The 16,898-nt window shown below is 42.8% G+C and overlaps 1 protein-coding gene across 10 annotated transcripts in view; it reads left to right on the forward strand.

Moving 5' to 3' along the window:
• The window catches only part of Scel (sciellin), a 102,671-nt gene that overhangs the window by 43,666 nt on the left and 42,107 nt on the right, over positions 1–16,898 (forward strand). For 8 of the 10 annotated variants that reach the window (XM_031361340.1, XM_031361339.1, XM_031361336.1 and 5 more), the window contains 3 exons: positions 8,655–8,735; positions 11,116–11,181; positions 12,980–13,039. In XM_031361340.1, coding sequence (XP_031217200.1) covers positions 8,655–8,735; positions 11,116–11,181; positions 12,980–13,039 — 207 coding nt within the window. The remainder of the gene's footprint in view (positions 1–8,654; positions 8,736–11,115; positions 11,182–12,979; positions 13,040–16,898) is intronic. The other 2 variants (XM_031361342.1, XM_031361343.1) reach the window with 1 other exon arrangement.

The raw sequence follows: 16,898 nt of genomic DNA on the forward strand, positions 1-16,898 counted from the left end.
AAAAAAAAAAAAGTAGTGGATTTCATTTTCATCCCAACAAAAATCTTTACATTAACTAGAATCTCTTATAAATATTAATGTTGTCTGCACTTAGTAACATGCCGGAGTATAGATAACTTAAAAAAAATCATGCCTGTGTATCAGACTGCATATATTTTAAACATCCAAAATAATGCATCATTAACCTGAGTCAAGGTTTGTCCTTTCATTGAAATGGCTTTTGAGTAGAATGAGAAAGCTTTGTTTAGCAGAACAAGTAAAGGCCTTGACCTTGAACAAGGACTTGCTTTCTCTTCAGTTGTTTAGGGACAACTCAGACCGCCCCCCACATCAGGTTTAAGCAACTTTCACGACAAGTGGAACCAGTACTTTGCCCAGTGCGGAGTTCTGTGGCCCCTCCCTTCCTTGGCTCCCTATCTTTCCTCTGTCTGCCAAAGACCAATGAGGTTGCTGAAGCAGAGGCGTTTCCGGTCCAAAGCAGAGATGAGGAAAAGAGCTGGGCGAGTCAGGGTACTTAGGACTTGTCACTTACCAAAACATCGCCCTGGCTCAACCATAAAAGCCGGACAGGCTGGACAAGAAACAAACAGCTTTGCTGTTTAGCGGTATCATCTCAATCTCTATCAGAGATTGCTCATGTTCTCTCAAAGTACAAACGCACGCTCTGGCACCTTTAAATGGCTGGTTTGGGTCCTTCAAATTGTAGCGAGAGTCACTTAACTCAGATTTCCTTCCCTACTGATGCAGCAGAAGTAGAGCACCGTAAGACCAGGGGGATTTGCCGTGTGTAGTAAGCAGGGGAAGGGGACTTAGGAGCAAAGCTTCGGGCAGGGAGCCGCGGATGTGGTGCCCTGGGGGTCGTGGCAGGGAGCCGTGGATGTGGTGCCCTGGGGGTCGTGGCAGGGAGGCGTGGATGTGGTGCCCTCGGGGTCGTGGGGGGGTATCAATCAAGTGTCTTCCGAGGACTTTGGAAGGAGGAGGAGTTTGTAAGGACTATTATTTTTCCTAAGACTGTCTCTGTACTTGGGGAGTGGAGCAGTGTGCTTTTTTGTCTTCTCATCTCTCAGCTCTTAAAAAAAAATCACCCAGCAGATTCACGGTTGATGTAGTCTTTTGAATGTATCGAGGGCATGCGCCATCCCTCTGTGCTCTTTCCGTTTGATTGCCAAGTGGTGTCCTCTCAGAGAGACGAACACAGTTTATCCACTCACTGAAGGAAAACAACTTCAAGGCTTCAAACAGTACCTGTGGTTTGTGTGAAGGTTCGCAAACGATTCTCTTAAGCAAACGCCAGCAAGTGCTAGGTCACATGCTAAGCACATGCTTAGCTTTGGAAAGACCGCATCGCGTTTTGGTCAAAATGTCTGTTGCTTTTGCGTGCACACTGGCAAAGGATAAGAGCTCTGTTTGCTACATTTCCTTAATGTTGTTTAGTATTTTCAGCTTAAAAGCCCCCTTCAGCTATTCTAATATGTACTCAATACATAGGTATTTGCTTTTCTCGGGACCAGCTGTGCAGTGTGTCCTTTTGTATCTTTGTTTGTCAAATGTACATCTTTTCTTGTGAAGTACACAATTCACTGTTTTGCTTTTTTGGTGTTGTATTTGCTTATTTCTGAGTTTTGAGAGTTTTAAAAACACACGTCTTTTTTCAGAGATATAATTTATAACTTTTTAAACCATGTATTTGTTAAAACAAATTTTTTTTTTAAAAAACATACTGAAATCTGATTTTTCAGGTTTCATTAAATGGATTATGCCTTTGCTATCATGTCTAACCCATGGTCACAAAGTGTTTCTTCTAAATATCTTTTAGTTTCATGTTTTATATGTAGGCCTATGATCCACTCTGAGTCTATCCCTTTCAGTGGCTCCCCTCTGAGTCGATCCATTTGAGTAGACACTATTTTAGTGCTGATGTGTTTTCCACCTCACCTGATAATTCCTGGATGATGATGATGATGATGATGATGATGATGATGATGATTACATCTTTGCAAAACTTACCTAAGAACTAAAAGCTAGTCTGACTGAACCAAGATTTTAGAAGTTGTGTCTCTTTGGGTCTATTGACCATCTGTACTAGTTTATGTTTTTTTCTGTTGCTAAAGGAAAACCAAATCTGAAGTTATGTTCTTGTAAATGATTAAGCCAATTAAGGCATTAACTAATTCTTTTCTTACTAATTCACTCTTATGGGAACTCAAGAAGGCCCATGCATTATGATTTGTTGGCCTTTTTAGTCTAGACCCCATTACCAGAAGGGTCTAGAGCACTCCTTGCCATAACCTGACCCTGCTCTGGCAGAGCAGCCGTTGGGAAACAGACCATGTCTATTCTAGAGAACCAACTGTGTGCACTTATGTTCTAGATCAAATCTAAAGTTATGTTTTATTAGGTACAATATCCACATATGTTTGAAAACCCCAGTACTCAAATGTCAAGTTACTTGGTCTATAAAAAAATATAGCCAGGATCTCCAGGGAATGAAGAATTCTCTGCAGTCTCTGTCTTCTTGAGTAACCATCTAGACCAGCCTGTCTCTTAGGTAAAGAAACAGAGATTGAAGAAGAACTAGCACGGTTTCTGTGCTCATACAAAGTAGGCCAAAAGCTGTGCCGACACCCTGAAATTCTGATTCAGTGCTCAGGATTTAGTAAAGTGACCCCAAGCCACTAGAAAGTCACATCATTACAGTTGTTTTCCTTTGAACATGGCCTTGTGCCTTGTAAGCTCTTTGCAAGGGTGGGGTATACTTTTTCTAGCTCCATACACTGGTATCTATCCTAACACTAAAACTGGGGTGGCTGTGGGAACAACTTCTTGAGCTGATCATGGCTGCTTCTCTGGCTTTGAACTTGAAAGCCTCCTGAGTTAGCCTCCCTGGGGCTTGGAGTGTAAGGATGAACCACCAGGACTGGCTTAGCAGCCTTTGAAAAATAAATTTGCATTTAAAACACTTGATTAGATGTAGTGTGGTAAAGAGAAAAGAAGCATGTGATTGACATCAAAAGGTCTGTACAAAAACCTTGGCTGAGATGCTTGCCAGCAATGTGGTGGGGAGATGTATACAGCTTCCGAACTCCCAGTGGGAAAAAAATGCACCCACATGTTATGCTTATGGAACAAATGAAACGAAGCATGTGAGATCCTGAGATCCTGCTGATGCTGATACACACTCATTCCTAGAGTATTTTTAATTTTAAATTTTTCTAGAATTATATTTCAGATTTTGGACTTTAAGGCATGTAGACATTGAAGATTTTGATATTTGAGGATTTCAATATTTGGAATTGCAGTTTGGGGGTCCCGGGCCCTCACCCACCCTTAAGATTCCTAAATTGATAAGGTGACTGTATCAACGACCTTCCTATCTCTGTGATAAAAGACCATGACCTAGTCAGCTTGTAGATGCAAGAGGATATTTAAGCTTATGGCTGCAGAGGAATAAGAGTCCCTCAGTGCAGGGCAACACAGCAGCGGACAGCAGCCATGGTGGCAGGAGCAGCCGAGAGCTCACTTCTTGGTCCATACAAGCTCCTTTGCTGTTGCTGCAATGGAAATGCTATTTGAGTGAAACAAGAAAGACATGCGATGAACTGTTCAAGCGAAGCTCACAGATGAGTGCGTCTGTTGTCCTTGATGGAACCCAGGACCATGCTCCAGTAAGAGAAATGACCTCCAACTAAGACTGGAATTCAAGTCCAGGAGCCAAGCACATTGCCCCGGAAAAATTCTAGGGCCAGAAGTGATCTGAAAAGCGGGCAACATAAGCAAACGGATCTTTCTACTAGAAGGACCCTCCACTCCCCAACCCCAATCTGATCTTCGTGTCACAGTCTGACCGTTTTCATGGGTTTCTCTTGAAAACTGCCTTTGTATTCCTTGAAGCGACTCTTTACAGTTAAAATCCACTAACGTGGTGGTGTAAGATCTTGGCGCAAGCTTGTGGGGTGCCAGGAAGGGCAGAGAAGAGAGAGTGGGAGCTATCCGAGCTCAAGCATCACGTCTCAGAGCAGAATTCAATTAAGATCACGCCAATAAATGACCTTTGTTTCCTCCCCCTTCACAACACTCCAGGCCACAGCTTCCTGCCCGGCTTTCCCTTTTAATCCCCCTGCTTTGAACACATAATGTTCCTGGCACACTGTGAATGACTTTTCTCATCTTCCCCTCGCCCCAGGCTTGGGTACCGCCATCTGTGGCTATCAACGCAAAGATGCGAATGGAAGCTCCTCTGAGGTGAAGTGAAGCACGCAGGACATTGCCCAGCAGCTGACCCAGCAGGGTGCAAACCTACCACCCAGTGAACCACGCATGCTCATTGTTCTTGGCTTTCATGACCCCATAACCACCTCAGATCTTGGCTTTCATGACTCCACCATCTTAGATCTATTTTTTTCTCTGACAACGTCTACCTTCCAGTCTCACTCAACAAGTATTTACTCTTTGAAGCATCAGCCGTTCTAAGTTAGAAGAAACCTCACATTCCACTGATTCGGATCTGGTATAAGCAAAGCTTGACATAGACCCGAGGCTCTGTTTTATAGCCGCCCCTTCTGTGTGGTTACTGCTCTCCAGCCTGTCTGCATATCCGGTGCCCTGTGCAGTACTAGTCTTACCTGGGATTGATCCTTCCATATCTTCTGTCTACTTCTGGAAGGAAAGGGTTTGATCAGCAAATCCTCACAGATACACTACAAGTTATCAGTTGATGTATGTACCCAACACATGGTTTTTTTTTTTTTTTTTTGAGAAAAGATCGTGATGTCAATCTAAATGGAATAATCGGACACTAAATCAAGATGGGGAGAGCATTTCCTTGCAAATTGTTCTAGTGGCTCCTGCCTGCTGGTACAGAACCCAAAGCCAGGAAACCCTTGTGCCCTGTGTATCCCAAGAGCCTTAGTAAAATCCTGTCACGGCCTCTAGGCATGTATCCATTGACCCCACAAGAAATCCAGTCAGGTCATTTTCAACCACTTAGACCATCATCACAGATGCTTACCCCTGATCTTATCCCAGCTGATATCATCCCACATCCAACCCTTCTGCTCTGCATCCATTATCATCCAACTCTGCATCCTTTCTCTCAGTGAGTGACACCTCCACTCCTCTTTACGTGAGGGCTTTCCCCTGTGCCTACATATCACAGCAGTTGAGGAAAGGCTGTGGTGCTGTTTGGTCCCACTTCTCCTCCCTTTTGATTTTAACTCTTTCTCTCCTTCACCCTCCACCTCTCCTTGGAAGCCATGTTGCCATGTGCCTTTCTTCCCCACAGCTTCCTCTGAAGGTCTCTGAGTCACTCAGCTTCCATCTCTGAAGACTCTGACATCAGACTTGTTTTTCATAAGCACCTATAGACCCTGTTACAGTATTTGGTGATTGTTAGATCAAGGTTGAGCCCCCTCCCCCTATAAGCTTTCACACTCTTGGCCTCCTTTCCAAAGATCTTCAGCTTAGCTCATCTGCCCACAGGCTGGGCCCTTCCTTGTAAACGACCGCAAGCCAGCGAAGTGTCAGTTTCTAAGGTTTTCTTCCTCTGTCCTGTTATCTCTCTTTGGAACCAATCTAAAGTGCAATAATTCCCCAGCCTCACGTTAAACAACTGCTCATGAGTTCTGCCACCTTTCCCATAGAGCCACATTCTCAGATCCTATTTTTTCTTGACTCCACAGTGTTTGTTTTAATCCTCAGCTTTCACCCCCACCCGGTCCTGTGCTGTCACATCTGCTGCATTCTTGAGTGAACTGGGAAGTTATCCACCTCTAAGCCTCTGTTTAGTCTATTTCCAAATAGCTGACTATGGCAAGAGAAAACGATGTTCAGAACGAAGCCGTCTAACTCCACACTGTACCACTGCAGGTGTCCAGGATCTCCTGAGAGGCAGCCAGGAGGGGTGTGGAGCCAAGGCCAGTGCTCACATTCCCCACTAGGCCTCTTGCATAATTTGTATAACTATAAGGTATTTATTTTCACTGTTTCTAGGTCAGTCTTTTCATCTGTAGAATGGGGAGAAAAAAGTAACACCTGGCTCTAGGATTATAGTAAGCATTGTTTGAGTTAATTAATCAACAAGAAGCACTAAGAAGATGCATATATAATCGTATAATAATCTCTTAAACTAGCATGCTGTTACCTGGGTCTGCTCGCTCTCCTGCTCATTTAGGGAAAGATTTCACATGCTACCCTATCTTGCTCCCTTTCCAACTCCGGCTTGCTTTCCTCACTTTGAATCAATGGCTTTGATTTTCTTTTCTTTTTTTCCTTAGATAATAGAAATAGACAAGAGACAACTTTCTCTTTTTTTCCTCAAGTCAACTGAGGTGACTCAGCAGTTCTGGTCTCCTCTGTTCCTTTTGATACAGTGAGTCTGTGCTTCTACCAAAGACCAACACACACAAAGTCACACACACATACACACACACACCCACACACACATACATGCATATGCACACGCGCACACACACAGAGGCACATACACACACAGAGGCACACACAGACACATGCACACACACACAGAGGCACACACACAGAGGCACACACACACAGAGGCACATGCACACACAGAGGCACACACACACACACTCACATGTATACATACACACCCACACACGCACCCATGCACACATGCACAGTCACGTGCCCTTGTACATTCCAAAAACATCCATTTTAATTCATCTTTCTTCTTTCACATTTTCTCCCAAGTCTTCTCCTATAGTGCCTATAGCCCCACCCGCACATACTCCGAATTCTATCAGAGCTGTGTCTGTCAGGGTTACCAATGCCCTGACCACTATGCCAGAGCCATGCTAAGGTCACAGTCCTCATCCTCCTTGGTTTGCCCGTCAGGCTGGGCGGGGCTTTGCCCAGCTGATTTCCGGGAACCCACCTCCTCACTTTTCCCTTCTTTTCCTTGTCCACCCTCCTCCCTTCAGCTCCTTTGCTTTAACTTCTCATATGTTTGACCCTTAAAAACCATGGGCTGTGAGGCTGGAATCCTCAGCTCCCCGTTTGTCTCTCTTTACAATAATTTCTTTGCTTGCCTCATAAAGTTTCAAGTGTCAAATGTCATCTTCAAGCTGGTGTTCCAGCTGTCCTCAGGGTATTTATCACTTCCTGCAAGTCTCAGCTCCAATGTCGCCTTACACAGAGGCCCCACCCCCCATGCAAATAAAATGGAGCCCCTCCCCTTTTATGCTCTGTCTTCACTCTGGTCTTTTCTTTCTTTTTTTCCTTTCTTCCTCTCTCCCTTTCCTTCCTCCTTTCTTCCTTTCTGTCTGTCTTTCTTTCTTTCTTTTTTTTTTGTACAACACCACTTGTTTGTATATTTAAAGCCTTTTGGAAACAAGAAACATTATCTCGGGCTGGAGAGATGGATCAGCAGTTAAGAGCACTGACTGCTCTTCCTAAGGTTCTGAGTTCAAATCCCGGCAACCACATGGTGGCTCACAACCATTTGTAATGAGATCTGACACCCTCTTCTGGTATGTCTGAAGACAACTACTGTGTGCTTACATATAATAATAAATACATCTTTGGGCTGGAACGAGTGGGATTGCAGTGAGAGGAGCCGGAGCAATCAGAGGTCCTGAGTTCAATTCCCAGCAACCACGTGATGGCTCACAACCATCTGTACAGCTACAAAGTACTCATATACATAAAATAAATAAATCTTTAACAGAGAGAGAGGGAGAGAAAGAGAGGAGTATTATCTACTTCATAGAGTACATCACACACAGAAAGCTACCAAGTGATTTTAGTGTTTGCTGACTAAAACTATGATCTCATTCAGTCCTGAAAATGCCCACCAATCCTGTTAGAGAGCTCACTAAGATGAAGTAGCAGGATGAGGTTGCCTCGGAGCTCCGCTTCCTATGCAGGTAGCCTTATCCTGAGTGAGTATCTACTTAGCAGGTCTCGAAGATCAGACTGTGAAGAGCTTGGACTCAGCCTCAGGACAACTGAAAGAGAAACGTTAAGGTGGCAGTGGTGGGAGGCAGGGAAGCCTGAGAGTCACATGGCTTCAGGAAGAGCTGACTTTAGTCACACTTAAACATACTTGCCCACTTCCTGTTCCCTTGCTACTCCATCATGTGGCCTTTCGGGGCTGACGTCGGTGCCTCATTGAAGGTTGGCTAATGCTATAGTTTACATTTGGTCAGCACTGAGGTGTCACGTGCTGATAATATTCAAGTCAAGAGTTAGTTAAAAGTCTCCAAACCAACTTTTCTTTGATATCTAAAGTGTGAGAAACCTTCTTGCTGTTTCTATGGTGGCCCGTGAGCTGGCATCATCCCTAAAGAAGCTTAGACATAATACCAGGGAACCATTTGAGTCATGTGATGACTCAAAATGCCACGTCTGGCTAAATGTACTAGCAAAGTGCTGGGCCAACTAAAGGGCATGTTTTAGTTCCAACTTTAGTTCCAAACGTTAAGGATTCCCAAAGCCCAGGGGAGTGGGCCTTTAAAACACCCGTATTCAACATACAACTTCCTTAGGGTTTGTGCTCCGTGGCGTCTGACTTTCAGGCTCCCCACACAGGGGGCCGTGAGTTTAGAGAGATCCCCATGATAAATGTTGTTGGTTAATAGATATTACAATGCACACGGCTTCCATGGTTTAATGAGCTGCTGTTTTCTGTTTCACAGGGACCCAGCCCTTCACCCTCCACTGCCTCCAAAGCCCTGTTCTCCCATTGCTTCTCCTAAACAACTGAGGCGCAACCATAGGTAAGAACTCGCCCTTCCAAATGTCTTGCCAGGATGTAGAAGGGAAATGAGAGTAAGAAATTGTGACTGGCTTTGTGGAAAGCATGGCTATTCTTTCTGTGGGCATTCACTAATGCAAGACTCAGAACTCCTAACTCTATCAATACATATGTGTAATTACTTTTGCTTTAGAATAGCAGTGGCTTCTACTTGTCTTCTGGAACTATACCTTTGAATCAGTTATGGATAAATAGAACTAAAAGTGTTCATATGGAGGTCTCTTACACATTAGCACTGATGTAAATGCATAGATGTTGTATATAGGTATACATTGTGTCTATTAAAGTACATACAAGTTATATTCCCTTTCTGTTTCCTTGTAATTAAGTTTCCCATTGAGAGCTACATATTCTAATAAAGGACATACTCAGGCTGCATCACCACTCAAACCCTCAATTATGCTAGAAATACCTTTAGGCTGTTACTTGATTTTTTTTTTAACTAAAGTATTTTTTATTCATTTCAAAACTATCAAAAACTTTTAAGACTATTCCAAATCACTTATTTCTTAAGTCAAGAAAAACATGCTTTCTTTTCTACTTTGAACTTCTGGAACTTTATAATCAATACTTAGAGTCCAAATCAGAAGCTTGACAGTCTTGCTATGTGTCCCTTGAACTATTTCTCAAGATGGCATCCCATTCTTTTCATCTTTTCATTGAGAGACTGAGTCCCAGCGCCCTGCTCGAGACTGAGTGAGTCCCAGTGTCCCGCTGGAGACTGAGTCCCTGACTGAGTGAGTCCCAGCGCCCCGCTGGAGACTGAGTGAGTCCCAGTGTCCCTCTGGAGACTGAGTGAGTCCCAGTGTCCCTCTGGAGACTGAGTGAGTCCCAGCGCCCCGCTGGAGACTGAGTGAGTCTCAGCGTCCCGCTGGAGATTGAGTGAGTCCCAGCGTCCCTCTGGAGACTGAGATGTCGGAGCTGCTTGGATGCCTACTTTGGCTTCTTTTGTATTGTTGCCTCCTGAGGAGGATTTTTGACACCATGTAAGACACAGAGCTGTTCTTATGTAAATACAGAACTATTAACCATAAGTCACAATTATAAAAGCACTTTTTAAAATGAGGATGGCCTGCTAGAAAGCCTGACCAAAGAACAGGGGTGTGTGGCACTGTGTGTTCATCCTTAGAGGCTAAAACTGCAGCGCTTCTACCCAAGATCTCCCCGGGGCCTCTGAAATTTTGTCCTTAGGATATTGCCTTAATGAGTCGGGAGAATAGTTTCCCACTGAACTAATTAATGATATGGATTAGTTCTATAACTTTTCATTTCTGCAATGATTATAATTATCACGTACGAGCAACCTCTCAAGCTTCCTTGCTTACCTGATTGGCCCTCTCAGTCTTATAGTATTAAGCAATTAAGTCATAATTAGAATAGATTTTTAAAAAGAAGCTGAAGTAAGTTGCCCTTGTACCACCTAAATTCTAAGGAAAAAGCATCAACACTAGAGGGCTGCACATGTTTATGTTCAGAAAAAGCTAAGTTCTACAGGAATTGGTCAAATCCACGTTTACTATTCTCATTTCTTTCTTCCACTAATGATCCAAAAAATAAAATTGGGGCAACTTGCCTGTTTTAAAAACCCTGATTGCTTTAATCACAGCATGGTGATTTTAATGAACAGATATGAAAGGGAAGTGTTTTCTATGTAATTAACACATGTCCTCAGGAGAACAAAAAATGGTTGAATATAGCTCGTGAGAATAAGCAAGAATGTTTAAGTAGGTCAACCACAGTCTGAGGAAAAAGAGAAGTCTCAAATTCTAACACCCTAAGTCAACCACAGTCTGAGGAGAGAGAAGTCTCATAAATTCTAACAACCTAGCCCCGCACAATTCTCTGCTGCCACTCTAACATGGCCCTTCTTGGTATGGTAGAAGTATTTGAAATGGAGACTAATTTCTCATCTTTCCCGAGCAAATGCACTTCTTAGAAGTAGTCACATGAAATAAACCTCTAAGAAAAAATATTATATTGGTACCTAACAACAAAAGAATTATTCTTGATATTTAAAATGTTAGTTACATCATTAATCTGATAGAGATAAGGACAAAATGCTTTGATGAGTGGAAATAAATGAACATTGTCTAGATCAGATATGGCTAAATGTACCTTGTGGTTTAAAACATCTGAAAATAAGTTGATATTACAAAATTTGCACCTTGTACTTTTTAGACCTTCAAGAAGGGGAATGGTTGAATTTTAGCCAATACAAAGGACTAAGGTGAAATTTTTGCCAAATAATATAACATATATTTCAGAACACAAATGTCACCTCATACATCTAAATTTAACATAGAGGAGTTTCTTACCTAACAGGCATTATTTTTAAAATATAGGCAGATACATGCAACTACAGTGGGGTCATGTGGAGAAAACGAAAAACATGCTGAAAGAAATATAAGGTACCAATCTCTGTCTGTGTGTATATAATTGTGCCAATGCTAAAACATGTTTGTTGGAATGCTTTGAAATAATAAATTAGATAACATCAGTTTTCTTGCTAACTTTAGCTATAATGAGTAAACCATTTGTTTGTTTCTTTGTTTTTGAGACAAAGTTTCACTATGTAGCTTCAGCTGGCCTAGAACTTGTTACTACACAAGGCCAGCATCAGTTTTATAGAGATCCACCTGCCTCCGCCTCCAGAGTGCCTATTAAAGTGAGGCACTGTGCCTGCCTAGGTCACACACTTTTTTTTTTTTTTGGTAGGTTCTTGTTCTTTAAATTTGTTACAAGATTTACCATTGCAAATGCAGAATTGTCTGAACACAAGGACAGCGTGAGATGAAACCCTTGAAGGGAGGAAGCTTGCTCATCTCTGTGATCCCTGTCATTGCCTCAAGATATAGGACACCACTGCTGTAGTGTTCTTGCTTAGCTGAACTTGTAATACAAAGGCTTTCCTTTGGCTCCCGCTGTAGAAGATACTCAGCCCCTCCGTCAGGACAGGCTTCCACATCCTGCTGCTTCTTCTGGGGAAGGAAGCATTTCCCAAGGACCTGCTCTCCGCACCGTGGTCCTGATCCACACCTTTTTCTACATCCCACCTACTTTAGCATTCATTATGGATATATTTGTTTGTGTTTCTTCTTTATTATTTAGGAAAAATAATAGCTTCCAGAAGTACTTTTTAAAGCCATGCATGGTGGCACATGCCTGTAACCCCAGCCCTTAGGAGGCAGGGACAAGAGGATTGTTGCACACATGAGGCTCTTCTGGTAAACACAGGGAGTTCCAGGACAGTCGGGGCTACAAATGGAGTGCTGAGTGAAGGAGCACTAGTCTTCCACAGGGCAGAGCATTCTAATTGTTTATCCATAAGGTCAGCCTTAAAGGGGAAGAGCATTCTAATTGGTTATCCATACGGTCAGCCTTAAAGGCATACATGCAATTGACATTAGAAAGGCTGAGTAGTTTGTGCTTAATGTAAAAACTAATGAAAATTAATGAAAAAAGATTCATGAATCGGAAAAAGAGTATGTGTGTAGTAATATGGGATAGTTTATGGGGAGGGAAATGATGCCATTACAGCATGATCCCAAAAAAATATGTAAGAAAAACTGTTTTATTGCTGTTGTTATTATTGCCCAGCCTTTAATGGCTGAGCCATCTCTCCAACCCAATTTGCTTTAAAAAAAACCTGGAAAATTACAACATTAGTATTTTATAATTTTATAATTTTGTCAATATAATAAGCCAATTCTCAGTGAAAAAAAAATGACTGAGCTATTCCCAAGAATCAATTCTGTGTTTGTGTGTGTGTGTGTGTGTGTGTGATCCTTTTGACTCTCAGAAGAGTCCCGGGTTCAGGCACAGATGACACACATGCCTTACACTTGAGGGGAGTCTGATGTCCCTGTCCTTACAAGTTTTATGAAACTTGACACCACCCACATTGTGTTGTATGTGGCATGAGATGTCCCTGCATCTTCTGTGAGAGTTCAGAGGTCTAGGTCACTGGCAGTGCTCACTGGCAGTGAAGGATGCTAGTGTCAGTGCGTACCATGCATGGAGACCTCATTTGCAGTGAAGTATGCTAGTGTCTGTTTGTACCATAAGTGGAGACAATGGGATCAACTTGTGAGCCCGTTAAACACATCATTCCTGAATATGGACTCTCTTGTCCTTCACCAGAGATTCTAGGAAGTCCGGCAGTCTAGCTTCACCCCACTGACCTACTTCTCTTTCTCTTCACTAAAGGGCTGAGGATCTTGATGACATCATCAGAGTGGCGACTGCACTTCAGAAAACTGACAAGGGGTAAGGTCCAAGAGCTCCCAGCTTAGTTTCCCCCCTCCCCCTTTGTGGTCTAAAAGTGAGTCAGTGCCTCTGTAATTTCTTAATGTGAGCCAATACCCAGTGCTGTTTGTGGTATGTGACTAAGAAGGGAAACCTCTCAGTGTCTCTGTAAGTACCCACACAGGGTGGCTGGTGCTGACATGGATGGATGCCCATCTTCATCCTCCTCTGAGTCTACTCATCCTAGTAACCTCAGATCTCAACCACACCTCCAGTTCTGTGTTTTCATCGCTAGCCTAGATATCCACTGACGTTAGCCCTTCGCACCTCAGTTTCAAATATCCGGGACCACATTCACCTTTCTTCACAGTTGCGCTGTTTTCTGCTTCTGTCCTTCCACTCCTGCAGGCTCGACCTTCTAAAATCATTCTTGGTTCTTCCATCCCTTTCCCTCTATGTTGTATAGGTGTGTATAGCCTACAAGTCTACAGTGTCTCTTGTACATACAGGGCTTCTACCGGTTCAAGGCCTCACTGAGTCCAGGATGAAAGACTAGCGTGCCTGTTGGTATTCACTTACACTCCTCTAGCCTCTCATTCTTCTGCCCCATTTACACCACTGGATGCCACATAGCTTTCTGTAAATATCTGCCATGACTTTCACATGTAAAGACATGCTCTAGTTACATATGGCTGTTTGCTAACCTAGATCAAGAACAATTCCGTTCCAGGATCATTTCTGACTTCACCCACACATTTATCCTATACTTGACACCAGCGTAGACCTCTTCATTTCTACAATTTCTAGACACACTTGTTTCTGCCATTCCTTCCACAGCGATCTTTACCAGTCTTGGTACATCTATCCTAACCTTACCATTTTTGGAGATCCAGGTCACAAATCCCCTGCCCTGTGATGTCTGCCTTGTGTGACCCAGTAGTATGTCACTCTTCCTGCCTCAGTGACTAGAGTCCAGCTATCTCTACTGTACAGTGCCTAACCAGACTCGCTTTTGTTATTTGTATCGATGTGCCATCTTCTCTTTAATCTCATCCTCATGCTTTTCATCATCATTGTCAGGGGAGATATTTTGTTTTAGTCACCAGAGATCACTAACGTGTTAATATAAAGCTTTGTCCAAAGAATAATATGTCAAAATCGTGGGTACAAATATTTCATTGCTTTAATCCCAAGCCTGAGAAGTTTTTCCTTGTTTAATGTAATTAAACAATGATAAGAATTTACTAGAGTGCATCTCACTAAAAACCAAAACAAACAAAAAATAAAAAATGCTGGACAAGCTGCACACACCTTCAATTCCAACACTTGGGAGGCTCAGAAAGAAGGCCAGCATGGACTACAGAGTGAGACCCTCTCTCATGACTTGAACAGAGGGGAAAACAACTCAGTTTTCTGCACAGTTAATTGGGGTTTTGACTTAGAAGGAGACTAGAGAGGATCTTCATGTTTTTGTTCAAGTTTGATTTTTCTCCCATTTAAGATCCAGTATTTCTAACATTATTAATTTACTTTCAAGTATGCTCTTCAGTACTGGGCCTTAAGCCTAGGCCTTGTCCTTGATGAGAAAGTGATCCTTCGTGGAGTGGAGACTTCCTCAGATTCTTTTTCCATTTTTTTCAAACCAGAGTCTCTAAGCTTCCCATTCATGACTTGAACTCCCTCTGTAGCACAAGCAGGTCATGAACTTGTGATCCTTTTTAGCTTTAACTTTCTGAGTATCTAGGATCACAGGTTTGTTCGGCCCAGGTTAACACTTTGTTTTTAGTAATGGCGAACAAGTTTTTTGTTAGAGACTGGGATACGGGAAGGCAAGCCAAGTGAGTGCCATTGAAGAGCGATGGCACGGTGGTGTGAATCGCTCCACACAGGGAGACCAGATGCTGCTGGCTTTCCTGTCCCTGATCTTCAGCCACAGGCACACTGCTCAACGAGACAAACACACATCAGAGAGAGTTGCTGCTCTCACTCTCACATGGGCCAGAGTAATGTTTTCTGGATTGTCCAAAGGGAATAGAAAGAGCTCCACTCTCCCAGCTGCTCTTTGTGGAATAGAGAGCCATTGCTATCTGATTCAGGGCATTTAATTTGTTGCAAAGACAATGGTGAAACTTAATCCGGAAAGCTTTTTAATCAATTTACAGACATTTTGAAAGCTCAGGTTCCTTCTTCAGAACACTGTCCCCCTGGTGTTTAATTTAGCACAGAGCATCTTTCTCCTGGTTTATGCTAATTTTCTTGTGATAGACAACAGGGAACTTGAATCCTGAAAAAAAAAATCTCATCATTGTGGCTCCTGCCAGTCACAGAGATCTGGCATTAGAATGTACAGGATTCTTACAGTTGCTCTTTCCCTTGGGGTGGAGACAAATCTTCAGCCAGCCTCTGCTTATCAGGTAGCATTTAAAGCAAGAAACAGTAACAGTACACCATGTTTGGGCACTAGGCAGGGGTTTTTTTTTTTCCCCATTAGGGTAGAACATTATTCTTTTTCCTTTTCAGTCAGGGCCAAAAGTTGTTCTGAAAACATTTCAATGTTCATCCTCAACTTTCAGTCCTATCATTAAATGTATGTTTCTTTAAATGAGTCATCGATGTATTGGAGGATTTCTGAGAGGGCCATCCTAGACAACTCTTCTGGCAATAGAGGTTTATCTGGCAATTTCACCACCCAGAACAGACTCAGCCACTATATCTCTCTGAAGCTGAGACAGTGCCTTGCTGTTAATAAATTCAATTGAAAAGGTAAATATAGAAGGTGCTGTGTATTATAATGGCTAAGATTAGGTGAGAATGTAGGACTTCTTAGGCATTGTGCTCAGAACTGTATATTAACTTATTGGTTCTTTTAAAAGATGAACATGATTATTCTTATTGTTTTACCTATGGGGCAACTGTATCAACCTGAGCCTCAGAAATTCACTCAGGTCACCAATGAGTTGTGGCATTCTTTAGATGGCAGGGTAGGTGTTGTAGCCTTAGAAGCTTGAGGGTATAAATACTGGTCTCCTGTCAACACCAGAGATGACTCAAGAAGAACGTTAAAAAAGCTGGAGACGCATAAGACTTATAGCATCAAGAAGAGAGAACCAAGATGTGTGGATAGAACCAGTGAATGAGGAAACAGAGACGAAAGGAAGGAGGGAAGAGAATCTGGGAGAAGGCATACTGCGAGGAGCGCATGGGAGGGAGCAGGAGAGGATGCTCTACTACCAGGGAGCACCCTACCCCAGACTTCCTGCTTGGGAAGGAAAGCTGAGCCTCCAGTTTCAGAGAAATTCACCAACTCATAAGCTTAGCTTAAATTGGCCATTCCTGAGAAGGATGCCAGGAAGGGGCGTGTCCATTCCCCAGTATGGGAGCAGGCTTGCACTTTTGCTTGACCTACCATGAACTTGCAGTAGGCTTGGAGAAATGGTCACTTTCTGTGCAGTTACATTGTGTGCAAATAGAACCTATAATTCGCCAGTGGACCTGCACTTGTTGATTCAGTTAAAAAGGAGTATTAACGGCCCTGTGAAAGTTCTGTGCCCCAGTGTAGGGGAATGCCAGGGCCAATAAGTGGGAGAGGGTGGGATGGCAGGCATGGGGAGGGGGAGGCAACAGGGGTTTGTTTTTGTTGTTTTTGTTTGTTTCTTTGTTTGTTGGAGGGGAAACTGGGAATGGAGAAATTTACATGTAAATAAAGAAAATATCTAATAAAAAAAAAGGAGTATTAAACAGCTACCTAAAGGCAACGTGTTAAAGACTGTTAGGATGCATTATAGAATACAGTTCTGAATTCTAAGTAGTGTATACGGGAAGGAAACTTAACGCTCAGCAAGCAAACAATTGCTATTGTTATAATATAGAATGTAGTCGA

This window comes from Mastomys coucha, unplaced genomic scaffold (genome assembly GCF_008632895.1).
Source record: "Mastomys coucha isolate ucsf_1 unplaced genomic scaffold, UCSF_Mcou_1 pScaffold9, whole genome shotgun sequence".
Classification (NCBI taxonomy): domain Eukaryota; kingdom Metazoa; phylum Chordata; class Mammalia; order Rodentia; family Muridae; genus Mastomys; species Mastomys coucha.